General features: G+C 36.6%; 1 protein-coding gene across 4 annotated transcripts; it reads right to left on the reverse strand.

Annotated features, from left to right (window-relative positions):
- On the reverse strand, window positions 1-25,236 carry PPP1R42 (protein phosphatase 1 regulatory subunit 42). 4 transcript variants are annotated; one of them, XM_074573630.1, is made up of 10 exons: window positions 25,146-25,234; window positions 24,610-24,663; window positions 23,493-23,695; window positions 20,335-20,501; window positions 19,751-19,889; window positions 17,517-17,633; window positions 11,514-11,631; window positions 10,088-10,216; window positions 8,627-8,777; window positions 1-1,151 (listed from the first exon to the last, which is right to left on the reverse strand). In XM_074573630.1, exons 3-9 carry the CDS (start codon window positions 23,619-23,621, stop codon window positions 8,644-8,646), a joined length of 933 nt encoding a protein of 310 aa, XP_074429731.1. In that variant the 5' UTR covers window positions 23,622-23,695; window positions 24,610-24,663; window positions 25,146-25,234; the 3' UTR covers window positions 1-1,151; window positions 8,627-8,643. The 4 variants fall into 4 exon arrangements, 3 of the variants coding, with proteins under 3 accessions (XP_074429731.1, XP_074429730.1, XP_074429732.1); XM_074573629.1 differs by lacking the exon at window positions 24,610-24,663 and having other exon boundaries at window positions 25,146-25,236; XM_074573631.1 differs by lacking the exon at window positions 23,493-23,695 and having other exon boundaries at window positions 25,146-25,219.
- Between the last annotated feature and the right edge of the window lie 676 nt (window positions 25,237-25,912).

Genomic DNA, 25,912 nt, shown 5'->3' on the forward strand with positions numbered 1-25,912 from the left:
ACAGCTACACATCAGAGCTTTATTTGTTGTTTTGTATTTTTTTATTCTGATGGCAATTCACTCACTAGCTTTAATAGAAGCAAGTGGCACCTCAAGACTATAGTAACACTCATTTACTACCTTAGTTTTGGAAATCTGTTTCTTTTCTAATGAAGATAAAGGTCTTGTTATTCAAGGGGGGAATGCCTGCAGGAGTTACATTTATTTGAATTGTCTTTAGCAAAGGGCAATAAAATATAAACGGTAACAAAATACACAAACCAGTGAAGGCAAAAAGACAGATCCCGATTTCCTTATTCAGGAAAAATTCCTTTCTTATCTCAGAGAGGGTCTCAAGCATAAGATGCCGAGCTGACGTTCATACAGAGAAACGCCATTAGGAAAGGTTTTATTCCAGGGGCAATTTACAATCTGGGCTTTCCTTTCCTTATCTGTACGTTTGGAATTTTCCTATATCAGAAGTCTTGAGCATTCATTTAATTACTCAAACAAGTGCAAAGCAGCCAAACTCAAGTCCCAGCTACTTAAAGCAGAATTTGAAGTAAGATTAATGTGTAGTGTCCCAATTAAAAAATTAATAAGCACAGATATCATTAATCTTCTTGTGCCTTCTTTCCTAACTATTCCACATCCAAAAATGCAAATAACAGAAATTATTTTTTAGCACTACAGATCTCAAAAATCATGTGCTAATAGCTCCTTTTTTCTTGAAGTAAGAGACTATAGGCGTGCCCCTGCTTAATTGCTAGAAGTATTACATATGGGAAGAAGCAGCAACTCGGGTACTCAGGTCACAAATTGTGGAAGACTCCGGTTAAAAACAACTCCTTCAGGAAGCTTAAGAAGTAGGCAACCAGTTTAGCTGGTGTTTTTACATGCTTTTAATACAAAGCATTGCTTCTAAATAAATAGGCAGTCACCTTACTTTTCTGAATGCTCTTCAAGGGCAGCGTTAAATTCAACATACTCCATTCTGCCTGGTTTTGAGATTACAAAGACGCAGACAACATATCCAAAGAGATGCCAATATCTTTCTTGGTAAGATTTGAGAAAAAAAAAATAATCCCATAATGGCCAAATCTTCACATCCTGTAACTTCTGGCCTTTAGAATTCAAGTTACTTCTGCCATTACTTCAGCTTCCTCCTCAACCTACAGCAGAGAGATCAGAGAAGACAGATGAGATCTTCATGTCAGAACCACACCAAAGCCCCTACCGCGTCTCGCTTCATTAACGCTTCCCAGGACCACACAACATCTCTCAAAAGTTATAATCTGTGTCACCAAAAGCTGCAGATGAAAAAAAAAAGTCTCTACCTGTTGCGAGAATGTCAACTGATGCAATGAAAGCCCTTTTTTTTTTCCCCGATGCCAAACCTGAGGGCAGACTAATCTGAAGTGACATAATCTGACAATCTGGGGTATTATACACACCCTCATTATAAAATTGACCGGCTTTTTCCACACACAACAATTTTGGCCACATAATTTTGTAGCAAATACTGATAATTTTCAAACAAAATCTTAGGAATAATCCAAGCAATTTCTCATATAAATGAAATCAGATAAGACTCAGTCTTTTATTCCAAAACATTTTACTACAAACTGCGTAACTGATTATACCCAACTTTACTGGCCATGTAATGAGTGATTACTATGACAGTCCAATATATTAACTCTCCAAGAATGGAAGATCTTACTGCTCCAAATCTCTTTTTGAGTTAAAGTATTAGTCTGTTACACGGATCATTTCACAGCTGGCTCTGATTTATCTTGGTTTGGATGCAGCAATTAATTCTGCTCAGAATTAAGAGAACAGAAAGATGTAGTCAGTCATTTCTGTAGCCTCTGGTTACAGTGTTATTTGATTGAAGAGTTAAGTTCAAATACATATTTTTTAGCAGTGAACTCCTAGAATCCTTCAAGTCCACGTGACTTAAAATAAAACCTCGTTTGCTGGGTTTTTTCCTAGCAAAGTAAAATGTAATGTTTACAGTCATAATATATATCAATTATCATTTAGTGACTGTAAATAAGCAGGTTCACAGATGAATTGGTTCCCCTCAGAGCTCTGTCGGTCAGGACAGCTACTTTGCGCAATACACCGGTATCAAAAATCATAAGAAAAACAAGGAAAAGGCTTTCAGGTCCCTTATTTTTATCAGTTACACCCTGACTGGCAATCACATCCTTTCCCATATTAACAGATCACGTGTCTGAATCCTCATCCTGAAAAATCAGTGGGCACATCTTGAACACTGCCTCCATTTTTTGGCTATTTTTTTTTTTTACCTTTCTGCCCCAACCTCAGAATTTTTGGATCGTGTCGCTTTTATAGCTGTATCACGGGCAGTTCTATGCACTGCTTTATACCTGCATATATACAGAAATAATATGGCATTAAATTAACTTACACCTTGCACAGTTTTTAATGTGACATTTTAGAAAAATGGGACTTTTTCATCTGTTCCTGATCTGAAGTTCCAACGTGAGCTCTAGATGAGTAACTCAAACACTGTGCGTGCGCGCAGTGATTACAAAGCTTGTGTATCTATACATATATTGTCATTATGGTAGAGCAGCACCAAGGGGAGGTGTTCAGGCACTGATGCCTTATTTTTTTTCCCCTTTGGTACTTCTAACACACCAAAAAGCTACAATAGCACTGCGTGTTGCTCTGAAAATATCAGAATCTTGAATGGCAAGGCCCGATCTCACACTTCCTAGGTCCTAGGAACAGGTTTTGGTGGGAAGAAATACTACCAACAGTAGATGACGCTTGATTTAGGAACCACTAAGAGAAATCTGACATATCCAAGTCTCTGCAACGGGATGGGATGCATCCCAGGGTGCTGGAAGTGAATGTGAAGAGGCATAGCTGTTACTAAGGGATTAGTGGTTGTGATGCTGTCCTCCAAAATGTCGCGTGTCATCTTGCTGGATGAGGGCACAATGAGCGAGTTTTCACCTCAGGTTTGTTAAAGCAGCTGCTTTCAACTTTTCAGAGACGGGAGTGTGCCTACGGAATGTGTGATAGGATACAGGGAGGGAAATATCGAAACAGTGTTTATATCAGTGCAGTAAATTAGTTTATTGGAACTGACTTCAACTGAATAACTTCCAGGGTTATACTGAAGTTATTACAGAATGTATTTATATATCCCTATTCAAGTAGCAGTCTTTATTTTAACCTCAAGTTACTTTTTAAATCTCCCATGCAGCTATCTGTTTTAAAAAACTGAAAACAAAGCATTATTTCTTTACTTTGTTAATTTGATTCATACTTTGTGTATACAAAAGTGATTTTTCTAGTTTTAGTAAATTAGTTTATTTAGTAAATTTAGTAAATTAGTTACACAATAAAAAAATTTGCAACGCTAACGCAGCAGACCAAAAATGTTACGAAATTTTGAGTTTTTATCTCAACAGTAGTCTATAAAAATACCTACAACAAAGATCTAACGATAGGAAAGGATCCTAAGGATAGGGAAAACTAAACACTGCATACTGTATGTCTGTTTCATCTATCTAATAACTATTATAATGAACACGTAATACCTGAAAAATAGATATGCAAAGATTTGAGTTAGCTTTTTCTTTATTTTACCATCCTAAAGTACTGCTTCATCCCTGATGCAATTTTGATGGAGCCATTTACAACATGCAACTCACTCTAAAGTCACTGAATAGCTCTCTCCGTATATATGTTCTGTTTAAAACGTTATTGACCTATGGTTGGACTTGATGATCTTAAGGGTCTTTTCTGACCTAAATGATTCTAAATATTCATATATTTTATGTAGAAGGTTTCAACGTTCTTGAAAGTGTATTACAGCCTGTAAGCCCAGATGTGCGCTGGTAATTTTTTGACCTACTACTGGCTGACAGGTTGCATTTGCCATTTGGTCTTCTAAGGCCTGGGAAGAAGCACGTCTCTCCTGGAAGAGGCAGCAGCCTAATGCAAGCAAAGGTGCTCCTGCCAGCTTGCCCACCCGCGGGAGTATACCTCCCGACAAGAAGGTGGCTATATGGTATCTGGCCATCCAGACATGTAGGAGTACCTGTGGTCTAGCTGGCAACCTGCCCATCAGGAGACGCGCGCGCTCTCTCAGCGATCTGAGAAAGCATTTATTGTTCTGAAGGGCACAGGGGGGTCTATCAGTGCGTGTGCTCTGTTACTGTATTTCAGATCCTTTCTCTTTCCCAGTTTTGGGCACAGCCAGCAGCACAGAGTGCTGGGGGGGGGAGGCACGGACATAGGAAAGAAAGGATAATTTCCAAATCAGTAGTCTCCCGATAAATAGCAGAATTCATGGCCAAGAAGGGATGGCTTTTATCACGGTCTTTGAGATGTTGACTGATGTTGCAGTGTTAAGTACTACAGATTTGGCATATATTAAAACGGTTTTGTTTTTTTTTTTAATTATCACTACTGAAATTTAAGTGTAGAGAGAAGATAATGCTGTTTGTACATAATCTTGCATGTTTGTAATGAGAGTTGTATTTTTCCTTCTAAACAGATTATGAATTATCATGGGCAGAATCATTCAGTACCACATTCAGCTGAATTAATTCAGCAAGACTGGTAACATGGATACAGAAAATACAACAAAGATTCACAATACTGTAACGTTAATTATGGTTCTGCAAATGAACTCACACTCACCTTTGCAGGTAGTGAATATCCTCCAGAAAAAAGGGAACCAACGACTAAATTGGTGAATTGCCCACCAAAACCTTGCATGGGCCACAGTAACAAGAAACTGTTTACACCTGATCTCCATTTGAATAGCTCTGCTTCGGCAGCACTATTTAATTTCAGAACTTCACTTCATCTCTCCATCCTTCACTTCATCTAGCATTACAGTCACTCCTCTCATATCCCTTATCATGGCTGAGTAATTCAACAGCAAGCAAATTCCTTCCATTTCTCTTCCACAGCCTTCATCACTAATTGCTGATTGATACTTTCTAGACCTCACTGAGGAGATGTTTGCATTTTTCCTTCAACACCGCCACCGAGGAAAGGCAGTGAGACGGGCTGTAACTGCTGGAAAAGGCACTCCAGCTCTGTTCAAAACGTGCTCTCAGCTCTGCCCAGGTGCTCCAGCTGGTATCTCCAAATATTTAATGCACCTAATTCTGAATACAGTTGGGAGTGCTTGTAGGTTATTCAGTGGCTAAAACCAGCTATGGGGTGCACGGCTAAAACTGCACTGGTTTGTATCTTTATATTTCTCCTTTTTCTGAAGCCAAGGCTGAAAATATTTTTTATTTTTTGAATTTTCAGGAGTTTGCTGAAATTGATATTCAGGAAGATAACAAGACATGGGTTACCTGGAGGTAACACATTCCCCCAGCGCCCTCTCAAATGAGAGAACTATATTTGGTAATACGAAATAAACATATGATTGTAAAAGTTATGTTTTGGGTATACAATCATTATAATCTCAGTATCGGCCCTCCCCCCAAAACTGTCATGTAATAGGCCTCGATAATTCGATTTATTATAATGCCAGTTAGATTCATATAAACAAAAGCAGAACGTGTACATTCTTGCCTGTTGTCAAATATGCATTACGCTATATAGATTTCAGACCACACAAATCACCTCAACCCAAGGCATTTATAAATATTTAATAAAATAAATACAATGTTGATAAGAGCACCTGCTGAAGAGCTAGGAGTGAGAACTAACATTGCTCACTGCAAGTTCCTTCCACGTGAACTAGACCTTGCGCTACACAGGATGTGCACGGTGGCGAGGAGAGTGGCTTGTGATTAGTTGGCACGATGCAGTGTAATTATTATACGCTCACTATATCATTTAAAGATATTACTATATTGCCAATTACATAGCATACGCTGGAGAGACAAAAGGTGACTTTCCCACCAAATTCTGAATTGCAAACCTACTACGATATTTAATTCCATGAGTAAGGAAATGTGGGCAGAAACTGCTGGTTATAGTTTAAGTTTACAACATCAAAATTTCAACAACTTCTCCGCTCTGGGAAAATTAATAATCACGTATCCCATTGGAAGGTATTAGGTATCTTTAAAATAGTGAAGTGTTTTGTTTTCTTTTAATTACTTCCTGTCAATATCCCTAATTCTCTCTAAATATTCAAAACTAACTTAAAATCCAATATAAAATCGCTATTGTTTTTATATCATCAAAAAAGAAAGATTAATGGCGTATTTCAGTAATCTAGCAATAACTGGCTTTTTTCATTGTTCAAGCTGTATGCAATCCTCAGTGGATCTTAGATGTAGGTTAAAAAGGTATTTAATGCCTGTTTTTCATTGGCAAGGTCAAACATCACCTAGCATGTATAAGGAAAGAGGAAACATCTGTTGGAATAATTTATTTGACTAACACAGAGGGTAGGATTAAAATTCGCTAATTTCTTTGGTCCAATAGTGGATTTCAATTAAACAATACAGGTATTTTTTCAGTTTGACAAGATTTCCTCGCTTTACATGTGGGCACATTTATGCATATCCCTAATTACTGGATCTGGCAAGGGAATACTGTGATTTGTCATTATTTCATATCTGCATATACTCTGAGAATTAATATTTCTGTATTTCGAGTTGTTGTTTTTTTTTAAAAAAAAAAAAACATTTTAAAGAATTCACAAACCTCTAACTAATTCCCAAGACTCTTTGGTTTCCATGGAATTCCACTAGTAAACAAGATTAGAATATGTCTCAAGATCAGTGATTACACATGAAATTGTAATGTACAGCAACCTTCAGCGTTCACGACAAAAATCTCTCTTAAATGTTTTTTTAAAAGATTAAATGCAGTCATCTGACTGTAGTTTATTCCAACCTTCATGTGAACCAGAGTAAAATCTTCTAGACTAATAATAGAAAAAAAAATCAAAATCACTCAAATTGTTTAATTTGTAATAATACAAATATAGACATTTCATTCCAATCAAGTACAGAAGATGCAATCTTTGCCTTTCTAGGGTAAGAAGGGATTTCAACGGGGCCAGGATTGTACTCCAGCTTAATACTGGGAAAATTTTTGTCAAGCAAAGAAGGTCAGCAACCGGACAGCTTTTTAACATAGTAGAGTAGTATCAGAATGCTTTATTTCAAAGGAGATAGAGGAAGTTCTTACACTGAAGAAAATAACTTTCTGGGACGTGCTGTACACGCGTGTTCCATCCTTTATTAGAACTAAGGGGAATCGTAAATGAAAAGTGTGGTTTTATGCAAGCCTGGCCCAAAAGACAGAATGCTAATAAAGATGTCATGCAGGCTGACAGAACACTGAGCGTGTGGATACACTCATTTTACAATGGAATTAAAAGAAAAAAAATGCATGTTTGTACGGCATGAGTATTAGGCTGTATCCCTCTAAATTTCACTGGAAAATAATCATGTCGTAGTACAATTTTGTGATAACTAGTGCATTGTTCCTGCAGTTCATGTTTTTAAACTTCTCCACTTCTGCAGCAGGAAAAAAAGAATGGGCACATATATGACAAGTTCAGTTTCTTTTTAGGCCAGAATATATCCATTGTCACATGAAGAATAAAGATGATCCTTTGGAAGACAGCATCTATATGATTTGTAATTCTTCTTCCCTTGTCGAGGAAGTTTTAATCAGAACTATTTTTAATCAGAACAAATAATCAGTAGGAACAAAACTGATGGAATGGGAAGTGGTAAGTTGTCAAGAATAAAATAGTAGTAAATGTTGCTCAGTTAAATTTTCAATCATACTAATAAATTCTGATTTGAATGTAAAACAAAACACTACATTTAGTAATTTAGTTACAAAAGAATACCTGTGACAGTTGAATTTATTTATTCATTTTATCTACAGCATTGATGATTTTTTTGTTAGTCGGTACAGCTGATAAATAATAGACCAGTTAGGTTAAAAGTAGCATTAAAAACCTGGAAGTAGTGGTATTAGGTGCCAAATACTGAACTAAACTAAACTATTATTACAGGTAAATCTGGAAAAACTATAGGTCCCAACCTGCAAATCCCTATGAGCAGATTTTGTCTCCACAAACAGTTGCGCTAGAGTTCACAAGGCTGCTTATGCAAGTAAGGAATACATATGTGAAACTCTGAATTGTTTAAATTCATCTAATGTCTAAATGTCTGTAAGCCACACACATCGCACTTTCTTTCTTGATTATCTCAATCTTGAGTTGATGCTACAGGAAAATGCCACGAATACACTGGAACATGTCTATTAGAAGTAAGCTGTAACGATGGAAAGTGATTGTTTCTCCTGCCTGTGCGCACGGGATCAGTCTTCACCAATGTTGTTGACAGTGACTGTACTTCCAAGAATTAACTTTGATACTATTTCACCTTTGTGGAAGATTACAATCAAATACATAAGACGGAAACTAGTAACACTGGAGTAAAGTTATTACTATTAGCTAGTCTACCGATTTATAACCAGAAACTGAAATCTATTATCCTGTCTTTCAAAGAAATAAAGACAACAAATATAACAGGGTTAAAAAAACCCTGAAACTGATTTCAGATGAAGTTCTACCTTCATGTACTCATTTTCCAACTGATTCAGTAAGAGCTGTATAAGCAATAACCAACAGAACTAAGAGGAAGATGTCTGAGGAACGTACCTGGATTTTCATCTGACTTATTTTTTATCCAAGATTCTTGGCAAAGGTTTTCTTTCAACTTTGTGCATCTCAGACAAAGCTAAAAAATTTGTTTCTTCTTTCACAGATGGACTGTAGTGAAAGGGAATAGAATAAGGTGCTTCGAAGTCAGCTGCGGAAAACAAAGAAAAAGGATTAATTCAATATCCCAAATCAAACCAGAGCTATTTTAATATTCAGTATGATTGAACACAGGTTCCGATATGTCTTGTTCTAGAAATAATAGCCTTATAAATAATAAGCCTTATAGTAAAATGCCTCTAATTTAATAACTGAGAATGGAAAACTTTGTATGAAATTACGGAAAGTGCTGCAAACACTGATGAAGGTAAATACTTAAGCAGGTATTCCCATTCATTCATTTTGAAAGGGAGTAAATTCAAATACGTGGCACCTCCTTATATCAGTAGTTATTCAGAAGACAGAATATTGCTGTCAGAACCATTGCCATTCACATATGGCTTCCAAACACTGAGCAGACTGCAACTTTCTTGGGGCTGAGGCTGACAGGCTGAGTGCTTTTCACTTCACGTCTTCAAAAATAACTGATCTTCATGAGATTTTATGAATTAATAATTTGAGATTGTATGGCTATAAAGAACACGGTCTCTCCCCTAAGGTACATAGCACAGTTTATCTTCTGAAAACAACCATGTAACTGCCACCAATTTTATTTTATAAATGTGGTCATTCAAACCATTTTGACTAATTTGCAGTTTCCAAATCCTGCAACACGGCAAGACATGCTGTTAAGTCATTCATGTTTTAGTTTGCAGTCAACTCTATAGCAACAACAATGCCTACCCACCATTTTTTTAAAATGTCAAAGTCTATTTCAGGTTTTGCTTGAGTTTCAAAACGAATTTGTTTCCCCTCTTCAGGAACCTGTTTCCTTTTCTTTTAGGTTTAAGGCTTTTTTTCCTCCAAGACTTTTTATTTATTTCCAAGTTTAGAACTTTTACTTCTGCAGGACATGCATTTTGTGAAGGCCTTTAAAAGGACTGGCATTTTACACACATAAAGTTATCAACAAATTATTGCTTATTATTAGTCATTACGAATAAGTATCAACAAATAGATTTCAAAAGTCTGATGAATTTAATGCATATTTATTCTAGAATGCCCAACACTTTTCACTTTTCTTTTTTTTTAAATATATGGAAAGTAATCATGAATATTTACAAGCATTCAAAATGCACTGGCTATTCCTTTCCATAATTCTGGGAGATTGTGATGGGAGGGAAAAACCACCACATGAACTAGTTCTAAAATTCAATTTTATATTGGAAAAGTCCACTTTCTACTCTTGTGCTTTGGTCTCACCACCAGTACAAATCTCATTCCTAGTATATTTACTGTTAGCTGCTATTTTATTGTTTCTATATTTCAAATAATCATGAAGTAATTGGTTAGTTTGCTTACAAAAATGTAGATAGGCTGTATGTTCATTTGTCATTCTTTCTTTGTTTTTTTTCCTGGCAGCTTTGGAGGCTTTCCAATTCACTAGGAACCGTCTTTCCGTTTCTTTAATTTCTTTCCCATCAAGGGATTCTGTCAAAGAAAAAAGAACACTTTCTGTGATACCCAAAGTTAGCGAAAAGGCTGTAGAAAGCTGTATGTAATGTTTACTGGTCTATATTTGCTCTCTTCAAATCTTTTTTTCTCCTTTTAGTCTTTTGGCAAAAATATATCCAATACACCTTGATATTCATATTTTAACTATCTGCAAAAGTTGAGTTGATGCATCTTAATTACAAAAGAAAGCATCTACTATTTTTGCAACTTTCAAGGGATATACATATATATTCACATTCAGTTAACATGCATACCTTGTAGAAAGTTCTGAAGAAAAAGTATGCTCTTATACAAGACAGATGCAGAAATTGAGGATGAGAGATGGCAGAGGAATCCTACTGATCGTGAAGACAGACAGACCAACCCTGTAAAATTAACTTTACTCTCTTTGATGCTATAAGGCTTATCCTCTACGTTGGCTTGGTTGCATCTGCATTTTTGAGTCAGACCAAATGAAATACCTCAATTGGCTACAAATTTAGGTTGCATTACAATTGTTGTTAAGACCCTGTTATTTTCATTATGCAAGTAGGATTTTTCTTTCTCTTAATGGCCAATATTTTTTACACTCAGAAAAAAAAGAAAAACAAATTTTGTAATTACAGCTTTTAAGATAATTGCCAACTTTATCCAAAAACGAAAAAAATGAGCAGATTTTTTTTTTTTGACTTGTTTCTACAAGATGAATACTTGCATACGGAAGACTGAGTTGCTTCCTATTTTGCTAAAATTATCTCAAAATAATAACATAAACTGCATGACAGTATAGTTAAGATTAACAAATACATTCATAATGTAAGTGTAAATTGCTTTTATGTTTAAGGAGAAATGTTTTATAACAATTAAAACACGGTAAGGTATGACTGGTGCAGCTTTAACTGTACAACTAAAACACCTAAGCAACTACTACAGGCCGATAGGGGAGTAGACTAAACTTATCTTTGAAAATCAGTTTCACAACATCTGGAATGCGAACACAGCAAAGTCTTACTGTCTTATAACAATCTCGCTAATCATCAGTTATTAAAACTAATGATTAATACCACTAATAGCAAAAGCTGAGCAACAGAGTTTGTGCAGTTAGTTGATTACATAAGCAATTTTAGCTACATTACCTGTACATAAATTAAAAATTCATCATTTGACATAAATATGGCAGTAATTGTGTTTACATACATAGTGAAATTGAGGAACGATTAACGTACCGGTTATTTTCTAAAACAGTAAGTGTTATGGGTAGGGTTTTGGGCTGGCTATTGGTTTTATTTTTTACCTAGAGTCCATGACTGTACTACAATCCTGTCCCTGTACTTTGGTTTATGGCAGATGGGGTTTCCTGCAAGATCCAGTCTCCGTAGCTTTGTCCATTTGTTTAATACAACCTCCAAATCCTGCAATTGATACAAGAAGAGGACATTGTGCTTATTTTTCCTCCTGCAGAGTAAAATTCAATAGCAATGTGATTTGTTCAGCCAGGCCTAAATCCTGCACACAGAAACAGCTTCAGTGAGACTATTCACGTATTAATATACACATTAAGAATGTGCATTTTTAAATAGAGTTGTGCGTAGCATTCCCTGAATATATCATAATTGCACAGAGGAAATGGTGATGCAGTTGGAAAACTCTGCAATTTTAAGGATACAGTTATGCCAGCTATGGAAAATTACCACTACAATCCCACCCATAAGCACTTAAAGCTGAGGAGTTACCAGCCAAAAAATTCCCATGATACATAACGTATGTTAATGCATCCCCGTGGTCTTACAGAGCCCTTAGAGTACCAGTGACTGATTTTGAAAAAATTGTGGAAGAATAAATACTTTACAAAGAAAGAACAGGCTAAAAAAGCTAAAAATCATGCAAACCACATGCCTCTCTCTTTATATGTATGTAAAACTGTATTTTACTGGGAGAAACAGTGATATCCCCCCTACCTAACTGTGGGTGGTCAGTTCTAGTATTGGCCAAATAGTGAAATTTTTGAAATATACCTTTCTCCATCTGGGTTTCTGTCTGGTTACCAAAGGGCAGTATGACCTAAATAAAACTTCTTCTGTCTTTTAAATACAATAAATTCAAGTTAAAAGGATGCAAAGCTTAGCAGATTGGTCGTTTCTGCTCAGATGTCCTACTTTCTGAAATACTTTCAAAATTTCTCTTAACTGTCATTCTTGATAGGCTTCCTTTTATGTGTGAAAAGCTTAAGCAGGGATTCAAAACAATCTATGTGAATACAAAAGAAGAGAGAATTTATGTTCTACAGCTGTAATAATTTGGAAAAAATCTACTAATCATGATGTGACATTCTAAACTGTGAAGTCTAGAATTTTGTAGCTTGATGCCAATAAAGAAGAATCTAGCAGTGTAGGTATCTCTTAGCTCCTTCCAATTTAGAAAATCACCTGGATAATGCAAGCAAGGAGAATTCTCCTTTTGCAGGCTCTACTCCCTTGGTAGAAAATCCTCCTAGGAATATTCTATGGGTTATAGAATGCATGTTTCAAAAAATCACATGGAAGAGCAACTGGTAGCACAACCTCACACTTCCAAACAGTATCATTTTTCATCTATCAATGATGACAGTGATATTATCTATCATCTATTGTCATCCAGTGATGATAATGTCTTTTCAGAAACATAGAGAGCAGAAGTCAGGTTCTGTGAGGAGCAAGACTGATAAAACAATGCAAGAAACTGAGGACCAGTCCACATGAAGAAACGTTGACAAATCTCGTAATGTGACACAGCAAAGCTTCATCAGCATGTATCAGAATAGCACTACGATAACCCCCCAAATTTAGGCACTAGCACTTAATCAAAGACACAACAATTTTGGGAAAAAATATTTTAGGCTAGGCTTATTTAAAAAGAAATAGCATTTAGCGAGGGTATTCATTTATTCTTACCTGTGCATTCAGGCATTGTCATTGAAATCTGTAATGTGTTCTAGATTTCGCTAGAAAGAATTTTTTCAAGTAATAGTTTTGCAACACAAATTGTCGATTACTGAAATAAAATGTATACAGTTTAACTTTGATGAATGTATTCAGAGAGTCCTGTAGATTTTTGTTAGCTGTTACTTACTTGATAAATGACCCAGAACATGCTTACTCCAGTGTATGTTTATCTAAGAGCACACTAATCCTGTGCTGAAATATGATTACCCTTTCGATACGCTCTAGTTGTTCATTGCCTTCCTGTCTCTAATAAAGTGCTTTCACTTCCCAGCCTTTCAATAAGCTGTACTAGAGGGACCAGACACTCTTCTGGGCAGTCTCCGTTTGATAAATGATCATGTCATGCTATCACTTTGAGGTCTGCTACAAAATACTGACGAGCAAATTATATTCCATTGGGGGGGAAGGGCAAGCGCCTTAGTAGGCAGCTGTAGTGGTGGCAATAACGTTCTTACCAATTAACGATGGCCATCTAAGAATTGGTATTTGACCAGTATGCTCCAGTTTTTATCGGAAACGTCTAGTCCAACTGCCCTAACTACATCTATAGACAGCAATTTGTCACCATTTTGACTACCTGTCATAATCTATTTGAGAAAATCTATAATTTTTCTCTTGTTCCTGACTCAATTCTGAAGTGAATGAATTCATCTTTTGTGATATCCTCTTGTCATAATCAATACTGGGCAGAGGTTGAATAAATTAAAGACTTAGGAAATACAGATTTTTATAGGTATTTCTAGCTATCTTTTCTCTACCTATCCAAATACTCACACAAGTCATAATCTTCCCAAAACAAATGTAATTAATAAATAAATAACAGAGTCAGGCTTTTTGTAAACAGGAATAGTCGTGTTTTTTTTTTTAATAGGAATATTGTTTTTAAAAAATTCCATTAGTATTCCAACCCAAATACACTGCAGCCTAGAAGTCCTTGTGAACCTGACTAAAGTAAACCCGAAGCTTGATAGGATAAATAAATGAAGTAGCAAATGATAGCAAACAAAGAAAAGCCAATTCTATTGAAATCAATTATATTCTTGATACCTGACCTCGGACATGCTTTTTACATGTGTTAGCTAGTCATAGTAAATTATTTTGCATGAATTGAGAAAAATTACTTAATTTTGTTCTGTCTACTGTTCAGACTGCATTATATAAACTTCAGTCATGTGAAACAAGGTCATATGCCTTGATGTCTGTTAATTACACTAACAATGTCCTGAATTAGACAGAACTTTAAGTGCTTGAATTTACTAGCCCTAATTTTCAACTACACTGAAATCAACATGGCAGTGCTGAAAAGCGAGGGAGTATGTGTTTTTATAATAATGTGAAAACACTGAGATAAATGTTTAGATATAAAATAATTATACTAATTATACAAAAGTAAGAAAAGTCTACACGAGAAGATTGTATTTCGTGCATTTCTTACGCCTTTCACATTTCCCTCTTTTGCAAAGACTACGTATAATTCCTGCTGCCATTTTACCTCTGCTACACAGATCACTGCTGTTGACCGGCCCTGCTCAGACGTGGATGACTCCTCTACAGCTCTTCTTCCCACCAGGTGAAGCAGGGCTGGGTACAGAGCTCTCTGACACTTCTCCGGTGGTCATGCAGCACCACCAGAGTCTCTGACCAAAGCCAGACATTCCTGGGGATGTTCTTGATGGCAATGATGAGGATGCAGGAATGGGAAATCAGGGGACATATAGCTTTTGGCATGAAAAAGAGGTATACATCAGAGTTTTGAAAACAGAGGGGCAAGAGGGAGGAGAATGGAGGCAGCTTGTGTGGCAATGAAAGAGCCTTTGCTGCGTATAACAAGTTCAGCCACCAGAAGCAATTAAATATATGTAGTACAATTATATACCTCCTAAAATCCTTTGAGCTGTCACAGCCATAGTATAATGTAAGCCATGGAATCATGAAATTCAGGGTTGCAAAAAACCTCATAACATACTCAAAACTTCTCTCAGCTATTTTTTTTAAACAGTTAGTGGATGTATAAGATTGTTCTCCTGCTAGATGTTCACTGTAAGTTAAAGCCTCTTAAACAGAGCTAAAACTGACTTTTTTATATATACTTTGCATGGGCTACTGCTTTTTCAACAGTTTGTTGTTGATTTTTTTTTATTTAAATAAGAATTGGTATTAGTGATAAGTAGAACCTACTAAAAGGTAATCTCTAGAACACAGTAACTGTAGTTGGGAAGTGGGATATCCAGTTGCATTACACTATATGTTAAACACATTCAAGATGGTCATTAATTTTACAGGTCTGCAAAGACATCAATAGAAATACCCTATCCGCTCCATATTTTCAAAACTTGGAGATTGTTTAGAAAACACACTTTCAAAATTTACTGGAGCTTGATCCAAATGTAACTGATAGCAGCAGCAGCAGCAGCAGCTAACTCAAATACTCACCACATAATTTTTCAAAAACTGTGACCAAATAATATGGAAATCTAAATGTCTATTTGATTTGGGTAAATATTAACTCTGATCTTCCTGATGATGAAATATTGAAATTTAATAATGATTAAATATTATATACACAGTTACTGAGTAATGCAGTCTTTTTTGTCCTCTCCTTAATTCTGTTTCAGAAGATACTATTTTTTCCTCTGAGACACGGAAAGTGCTGTCTCTGAACTGGCATCCTCATTCTTAAAAATAATTGGTTTTTTCATAAGACAATCTTCTTTTAAGATCATCACAACTGAAGTATTTTGTATTTATAAGAAAGAAAAAAGTAAATTAAAAAAATTACTGTAATATGTTTTATTTAGAAAATGATTCCTTTTAAAAAGGAATGCTTTGGAAAGACTACCTATTTAAAAAAAACATTATTTTGATGTAACTAACACATTCAATATGGTTTTAATTACTGAGCAAAAGCCTACGTGAATTGTATTTTGATACGAATTCAAGCACAACTGCCAGCCAGAAACACAGCTTGAAATATGACGCATTATTAATCCTCTAGTAAAAAAGAAATGTATCATACAACGTTTCTTAATATTCAAATGTAAAAAATTAGGAGTCCAAATAAAGTATATTGACCTAGATCACGGATAGATTATGCACACAAAATATTGAAATCTCTTCATTAGTAAACAGAACTGCCAAATTTAATGTAAAAGATATTAGGTGTTTTAAGACATAATAAGAATGGTTATTTTAATAATTACTAACCAATGAAAGTTAACTTTTCTAAGGAAATAGAATGTATATGAAAACCAGTAATGAAAGAGTTTATTTTAATCAAGGCTTTGTCTTGGTGATTCGGGGTACCATTTAAGAAAATTAATTTCCGTGTTTATTAATTAAAAAAATAAAAAATTCAAAAAAAGCAGAATACAAATGCCTATGGTTTATATTAAATGAAAACAGTGTTTATTAAGTCATTTATAAAGTTTGTTCGATGCCTCCACCCTGCAATGATGACGTCAGCATACTGTTCAACATAAATTTGATATTCAGTTACTAACTGGACACTAAAATTATTTGTTAACTGCTCTTTATGTCAAGAAATGGAAGACATCATAACTTATAAAAATAATGAGAAGTAACAAGGCCAATATTCTATTCCTTTTTGCGAAGATAAGCTAGAAATTGTAAGTCTAGAACATTCTGTTTGAACCACATTTGCTACTGCAAAAGGAAGAGCAAAAATACTTTTATTTCATTTATTTTGGCTGCTACTGTGGAAGTTAGAGCTCTTGTTTATGAAGATGTGCCTTTCCTTAGCAAAAATTTATGAAAGAAATTCAGTGTATACTTTAATGACAAATACTTCTTATGATACTCCAGCCACAATAGTCAAAAAGTCATTTTGATATTGTAACAGCTGCAAAATCAGCTAAATGATCTGATATCCAAGAAGCGTCTTTTATTTACAATAAAATAGAGAATTAAAAACTATAATATGGTAAAATATTGCAAATTAATTAAAAAACAATGTCCGTGTCATCTTTGCAAATTAAAGCACTCGTAGTTACTCAGGTGGCCAAAATATACATACTAAATCTACATTTTGGACATATTATATTATAGTTATAACTTCCATGCATTTACTACTCAGTTGATAGACGCATGCACAATTGCCACTTTACGTAGGATTAAAGGACATTTGGGCATCCTAGATAAACAGTTCTCCATTTTTAGTCTCAACAAGATTTCTGGATGAGAAAAGATAGCATGCTTGGAAAGTCAGAGGTTCAGTAACTCACCTATTTAGTGATAAAGATGAATATGACTAACTTCTTATCACCCATACTAAATAGAACAAGTCTCTATTTTAATACCTTCATATGTTGAAGTTGATTGTCAACTGCTCTAAGATAAGAAAGATTTTCCAAAACTGCCAGTTCTTCTAATTCATCAATGTTGTTATTGCTGATGTTCAACACAGACAAAGATTTCTGGAGGAAGAAAAGCAGAAAGAGAAAATTATTTTTTTTTCCATGCCATGCATGAGTCAAGTTGTAAATTCTTGTTAAAGGAAGAACAAGCATATGAAGCAGAAACACGCAAATACAACTACCACATACCTCACATGTAGTTTTATGTTGGCTTTCCCTCTTCTCCTAAAATGCTGTTTATTTTGGTTTTGATGTCAAACAAAAGTAAGATTTTTTTCTTGATTATTTCAGGAATTCTTAGGAAATAGAGAATTTTTGTTTTTCTCTAAAAATGTTCAAATGCTTTAGAGTTATGCAAGTGCTACTAACTCTACATTTTAAGTATGAAACAGACACAGAAAATGACTGCCTTTTCCAAGGTTACATCTGAACTGCATAGAGCTGAAATCCATATCTGATATCTATGTAGTCCCATTTAACAACTGGACTACGCTGTTTCTCTTTCAGGCTTGATCCTACAAATCTCTCGGTATACATACCGCTGGTCCTTGCCCCTTCTTTGGAACATTAGCGGGTCACATAATGCACTTTGCCTTTTGTAATGGACAATAGTTAGAGAGATCTTTACATTCTAGATAAAAAATAAATCTGTTTCATGTGTTTATCTCAGGAAACACTTAAATGTTGTTTCATGTAAAAGGAACAAGACGTCTATATCTCTAGAAGATGAAAAAGCACACCTAATCCCGTAAATTTAGAATTATACCAGATATGGGATTTACCATTAGATAGAAAATGCCTGTTTCAGCAGTGTATACAAGAAATGTAACCCCCTTCTAAAATCTGAACAAGATCTACATCGCAGGCAGAAATTACCAGTATCATCCTGATACACATAGTTCATAAACTTAATCTCCTCAGTCAAAAGATTCATGATATTGTCATCGTCAAAACATTTGCTTGTAGTGCACTGAGACCTATATAGCCCCATGTTTTTGGCTCTTTTATTGCTGACAACATTAAGAGGCAGAAATAGATAGAAGAAGGTGAAGTCAGAAGTGATGTCTTAAACAGGGACAAAACACTTAGTACTCAAAACATCAAAACAGAATGCTTATATGTGTAGCATCCACAAAGATGTTACATGGTCAAGAATGCAAAGTGTTTCTTAAAAAGCAAAACAAAAAAAACCCACAACACCAGAAGACCATGAATAAAAGCCACGAAGAATAAAACACTGGTGACTCTAGGCCAGGATGCTGAAAAACACTGAAATATATGGGTTATCCTGGGAAAATTATAGCTATATAACAAAGTATTACTGTATAACAAAGTAAAAGTGGTCTCTCAAGAATGGCTCATTTCTATTACAGGCAAATGGCAATACTTGGATTACTTAATCTCAAAACAGCAAGAATTAGAGCTAGGTCAAATGTTCATGATACACACATGACAAAAGAACTCACTAAAAAGTTAATCTTCACAAAAAAAGCTCATCAAATCCTGACAACACTTTGGGAGATACAGCAAGATGATTTTTTTTTTAGTATAGAACTATATATATTAGTAAATGAAGTATATTTTAAAATCTCCAAAAAATATTTGTTGTTTACTGAGAAATTAACCTGTTGAAAGAAAACTTCAAAAGCTGACTTTTCTGAAATCTTGACATAGAACAACATAGAAAAATTGCAGAACTAAAACTGAAAGCTTTTGATTGTGTTGCTCTTAATATCCAGAAAAAAAGCTGTTTGCACCTTTTGCCATTGCATTCCCTAGAGAAATACAGGAGGCAGTAAATAAACTAATGTAACAATCAAATCAGAGAAGTATCAACAAGCCAATGCACTACAAGCTAAGTTGACTAAGAGAACTGTAATAAATTCCTACCCTTTTTTTAATTTATTCACATTTTGTTGGTATAGGGCATTCACACATTTCTTTACTTCCTCTCTCTATTCTCATTTCCATTTCCATTTCCATCCTTCACCAAAAAATAAATGAAGTAGTAGAATCTGCTGGACTCCTTGTTTATATGAGAATTGAGATGGGAATCTCCCAAAAATGACACCAATTGGGAGAAAAGGAAAACACACAGTGATCATGTACTAATCACTTCCCTTGAAAATACTGATCTACTGATTAACGGCTCACTGAAATTCTCAAAATGTACTTACTGCCAGGGACCGAAGGGATCTTGGATCAAACAGAAGCTTTTCGCCAAGAGGGAGTTGTTGACTTTCAATATGTAGCTCCCTTATTTCTTCTAGTTTATTCAAACCCTCTACTACAGTGATGCAGTTGCCCCCCAAATACCTGCAGAGTAGTACACAAAATAGATTTAATATCCTTTGAAAGCAAAAGCTAACACAAGGCCTCAATATATATAAAAAAAAAATTAAATATTTTAAGTATTATTGAATAATACTTGGAAATTATAATAGAAAAAGTAAATAACCTAGCATGCAAATAGAACATACAGCTAACAGATCCAAGGGATTTTTAGGGGTTTTATATATTGCTACTATTATTATTAAATGTCTGAAAAACGAAAATAATTTAAATGAAGATAAATACGTTAAGATGATATGCCATCACTTATATCATAGAACACTCTGTTAAAAAAATCATAAGGAATTACTTTTATTTGAAAAGCAACATTTAAGAGCTGAAAGGACATTACTAGCTACATAATTTTTTGATTTCTTAGTCTAATAATTATTCTTTTAGTATTCAAATAAATACATGACTTTCAACTTACAGTTTTTCAAGGTTTTTCAGCGATGAGAGATTTTCTATACACGTAATACAATTGTTCTGAAGGTAAAGGTGTGTTATATTTGAAGCAAAGTCCAAGTTCTGGATTTGACTGATTTGGTTATCATATAAATACAGAACTCTAAGATTTTTACACAAAGGGACATCACCCTGAAATAAAAAATAACAAATAAATGCTACATAGAGTTCACTCACTGCCTGCTTCTGGAAGCTGTTGATTGTTTTTGTATTTAAGTTGTGCTGCACAATTTATACATTTTCATCTTTAACAAACACTTTTAACAACTATTTTTCCCAGAAAAACTGATTGTCAGTAATCATCTCCTGCACAGATTTAAGACTGAAATCTATCATTGCTGTTCTGCCATACAGAAGCTGAGGACTACAGCCATTATCAGCAGATACATCACATCCTGTGTGACTTAGAATCATAGAATCGTTTTGGTTGCAAGAGACCTTTAAGATCATCAAGTCCAACCGTTAACCTAACACTGCCAAGTTACCAGTAAACCACGTCCCTCAGCACCACATCTACATGTCTTTCAAATACCTCCAGGGATGGCGACTCAACCACTTCCCTGGGAGGCCTCTTCCAATGCTTGACAACCCTTTACGTGAAGAAATTTTTCCTAATATTCAATCTGAACCTCCTCTGGTGCAATTTAAGACCGTTTCCTCTTGTCCTATTGGCTGTTACTTGGGAGATCAACTGCCACCTTGCTACAACCTCCTTTCAGGTAGTTGTAGAGAGCGATAAGGTCTCCCCTCAGCCTTCTTTTTTCCAGGCTGAACAACCCCAGTTCCCTCAGCTGCTCCTCATAAGGCTTGTTCTCTAGACCCCTCATCAGCCTCGTTGCTCTTCTTTGGATATGCTCCAGCATCTCAATGTCTTTCTTGTAATGAGGGGCCCAAAACTGAACACAGTAGTCGAGGTGGGTCCTCACCAGTGCCAAGTACAGGAGGACAATCACTTCCCTAGTCCTGCTGGCCACACTATTCCTGATACAGGGCAGGATGCTGTTGTCCTTCTTGGCCACCTGGGCACACTGCTGGCTCATATTCAGGTGGCTGTTGATCAACACCCCAGGTCCTTTTCTGCTAGGCAGCTTTCCATTCACTCTTCCCCAAGCCTGTGGTGTTGCATGGGGTTGTTGTGACCCAAGTGCAGGATCTGGCACTTGGCCTTGTTGAAGCTTATACCACTGGCCTCAGCCCACCAATCCAACCTGTCCAGATTCCTCTGTAGAGCCTTCCTACCCTCAAGCAGATCAACACTCCTGCACAACTTGGTGTTGTCTGCAAACTTACCGAGGGTACACTCAATCCCCTCATCCTTTTAAATAACTAAAAGGTCACCTGTTCTTATACGGGTTTCTGTAAAAGGTCACCTGTTCTTATAAGGGTTTCTGTAAAACTTCTCTGTGGCATCTGATGAACAAGTCCTAACCAAATGGACCAATCAAAGTAGTAACTTGCTGTGCACATTCCTAGGAGTGGGACAAATAAACCCATTTGCTTGCAGGGATCTGTTCATATAGAACAAGCTATTTAATCTTCTTGACTGAAATCACACTTCTAAAGCAGAAATCCGCCATACACAACAATTCAATTGTTTAAAGCTCAGCAATTTCAAAATGTGCTCCGTATCCGGAGGGGATTTGAATTAACTCAGGACTTACTGAAAACTGTATAAATTTCCTATTATTAAACTCAAAGGAAGGAGGACTGGGTTAAGTTCACAGGTTTAGTCTTTGAAAACGAAAAGGTCATGAATTATTTTTTAAATGAGTAAGCCCCAGGGAGCAATTTAAAAAAAAAAAATGTAGATTTTAACCTGACTAATTTGAAAAAGCCACTACACCAGTCCAAATTTGTTAACCTCACTTGGCTTGTATCCTGTTCCTGAACTCTCCTTTCCTTTCTCAGACTTCCTCTGAAATCTAAGGAATAAATCACCGAGAGATTGAAAAGATTGTGCTGCGAGTTAACAACTCTTTGTAAAATTCCCAATACTAGAAATATTTGGCATTAACAAGAATAAAATAAGTGTTGCACTTAATAATATGTCATGTCATTACTACTTCCTTTAAAAAAAATTTCTGATCTGCAAAATTATTCATTCCTTACACCACTTCTTTTACACAGTTTGCATTTTTATAAAGGTAACCATCAATAAATACAAGTCTTTAAATAAAAAAACAAACTGTTGCTGAAAATATGAACTTTGGTTTTTAACCTCAGACCTAAAGTCTCCAAGAACACTATAGCAAGATTTCAACAGGGCTAGAGCACTGCTGTCAAAGCCCAGCATCTACTGATTCAATGGCAACAGACTGACTATATTCTATAGGAAAAGTGTCGGGTCGAAATGATTAATTTGAAATATTCCCTTTCTTATGTAGCTAAAGAGGTAAGCAAGTGGAGTTATCATTTCCATTCTGTTGACTTCCTGAATGCTCCCTTACAATGTAGAAACTGTACAAAATAATCAAAATAGCAAATTGTTTTGATTTGCCTTTTTTTTTTAGAGCTGCAGATTTCTGTAATAGTTCTGCGAAATACTGCAAAAAATACTTCGCTTTAACACTTTGTTCATTTCTCTTTGTAATTGCTTACACGGATTTTCTATTTTAATTGATTAATGGCAAAAGTAGTTAGTGTCCTGATAATATCCTTCTTGTCTGCTACGCAGATGATACATATTTCCACAGTTTCAGTCAAGTAAAATACTTCAACGAGATTTTTGACGCATAAAGAAAAAAGTGTCAGGTTGATAATAAGAAATGATGCAGACCGTTGGAGTTACAATCACCCGCCTTGATGTTTTATATGAAAAGTTACAGCTGAAAGATTATTTTCACATTTCAAATGTGCACACATTTAAAATCCATTTAAACACTTTTACATACAAGCAGTATTCCACACAATAGCAGCAGTGAATGCTGAAGCATGTTTCTAAACAGATGTATTATTAAGGCTTAATTGCAAGTCAATATAAATGTTAAAACATAATATAGCCGTTATAAAATAGAAAGCTGGCTTTGCTTCTTTGTCTTCCCGACGATAAACAACTCTTCATAAGAGTAGCTACAAAATACTTGAGTGGCCAGGTTAAAAGGAATAAAGAAAAATAAATCTTACAATTGCATCTATATTTTTATCTGATAAATTTAGATGAGTTATTTTTCGCAGATACTGTCCAAATTCCTCTTCATTGCGATTCTTCCGACTGATGCTTTTAGCAACTAGGTCCACTGTTAGTCGAACCATAATTCTGTAATAGGCCAAACTGCTGCTTTTAATAGCGTGTTGCACGTGCTCTTGTAAGCCGTTTTATAAAATGCCTCAAAAACAAAAAGGAAAATGTTATACTACTTGTACCCGAGATCTTCAACAAAGCTTACATGTATACTTCAAATCTGATGTTTCCCCACAAATTCCCTTTTTGCTTACAGTGGCACATTTATGTATAGTCTTTCCTGCTTATAAAAATCTACTCCTTTCTTGCTGTTATTTTTTCAGACTTTTGAAGTATTAAATAACATTTAAAATACATTGCTATATGTGATTTGTTGTTTCAGTGTGCTTAAACAAATTGTACTGTAGTCTTCATTTTTTTCATATAGAAGTATGAGCACAACTGGCCACAGTGGAAGCAATTCTCACACATAAGTAACTAATTAGTGGCAGCTCATAACCTAATTATTAGTTAGACAATACATCACTACAGTAGGTTTTACAGGCCATGAGAAGTACTCTTTAGACATCTGCACAGCCCTTCTGTCATGCACACACCTGCAGGAGCATTTGTTGTGCGCAGTGAAAACCCCAGTTTTTCCCACTGAGGCATACTGCAAAGGCTTTCACAACAATACTAACTTTTTAAAAAAAAATTTGGACATTGTTCCAAATGAGCTTATAAATGGGGGAATGGAGGGGAGGGAGGAAGGCAAGACACGTATTTTGCACTGGATGTGTAAACGGTCTGGGGGTAAAAATACCCTAACAAATGTAACTTAACAACTGCTTTTTTAGCCAATACGTAATTCAGTGTACATTATGTATTTTAGCCAATAGATAATAGTCCCACAGCAGTGTGCCAAAACAACTGAGACAGCAAAAACCACTCCAATACTAAAACTCATGCAGCCACATAAACCACGGCACAGAGAATCCTCCTTGCCAGTGTTACATTTATGAGAAACTGAGGAAAGGTAAAGATTGAAACTGTGAAGGCAGCAGAAACTTCCTTACTTACTGAGCAAGGCTGAAGCTCAGGAGTTCCCCCTTGTCTCCCCATGTGGGTTTTTTGCTTTTAAAAAAAAAAATAAAAATGGGGGGAAGAAGGAAAGCTGAAAGCACATTGGTCTTTTTTTTACTGAGAAGTGCGTTTCTTTCTTGCTTTTTAAAATAAAAACACTTTTCTGAGCCCTTTCTTAGACCTTCTGCCAAAACAAGCATTAGCAGCAGAGGAAGGGCCGGGCTGCCACCGTGGGGGCTCTGTGTGATCTCTCTCGATGCCACAGCTCCGTCAGCCGTCTCATTTCACGCCGTCGCCACCGTCCCATGTCGTCGTCCGCCGTTTCCCGGCCCCCCTCCGCGGCCCCCCGCCCCGGCTGACCACGACAGAAGCCAGCCACCACCCAGCACAACCTCTCGGAAGGCCGCTCCGGTGTCCCTGCCCGTCAGCCGAGCGGGACAGGCAGGGGGGCCAGGAACGGCTCCCAAGAGCCGTCCCAGGAGGAACCCGCGCCGCGCCGCCCCACGGCCCGCCCGACGCCGCTCTCCCCTCACCTGCGGGGCGCGCCAGCCGGACGGCGGGCAGGAGAGGCGCGGGCGCGACCGCTGCCGCCGCCGCCGCCCCTGGTTGCCACGGCAACCACACGCCAACAGCCGAGGAGGCGGGAACGCTCCCCGGCGCAACGCTCCCTTTCCAGCCAATCAGCGTTGAGGAGACAGGCGGGGGGCGGGGTCTGCGCCTGCGCAATGGCGGGCGGGCGTCTGCGGCGGCTCCGGGCGGCGGGCTGGGGTGCCCTGTGGGGATAGGGCTGCTCGGGCCCGCTGGTGGCCGTGCCTCCCCTGCCCAGACGCCTTCTCTGCCCACAAGGGTGAGCTGGGGTGGGGAACTGGGCGTAGCCTGCGGTCATGGGCCTAGATATGCCTCTGAGGCGAAAAGCGTGTTGCTGTGCCACAGGTATGTCCTGCGGCCTGGGCTAGCTGCGGCCTGTCAGCCCACCTCGGGAGTCTGTAGAAGACAAAGTCGCAACAAGGGAATTTTCCGGTAGAAAACTGTGAAATCTGCTGATTCAATTGGACTTTAAACAACATCTCCCCTAGGAAGAGCTCATTGCCTTATTAATATCTTAATAATGCTACGTGTTCTTAAATTCTGTTTACATGCAGGTTTTCCATCTGGTGTTACCCCTTCTTGCTGCATGCCAGGCGTTTTTGTGAGCATGAATTACTGGCAAAATCAAAATTACATTGTTATTTCCCCCCATGCTTAAATTAGAAGGGTTAATATTTTAATAAATTGATACTGTGTTTAAATGGATAAATTA

Source organism: Larus michahellis, chromosome 2, assembly GCF_964199755.1.
Source record: "Larus michahellis chromosome 2, bLarMic1.1, whole genome shotgun sequence".
Taxonomy (NCBI): Eukaryota; Metazoa; Chordata; class Aves; order Charadriiformes; family Laridae; genus Larus; species Larus michahellis.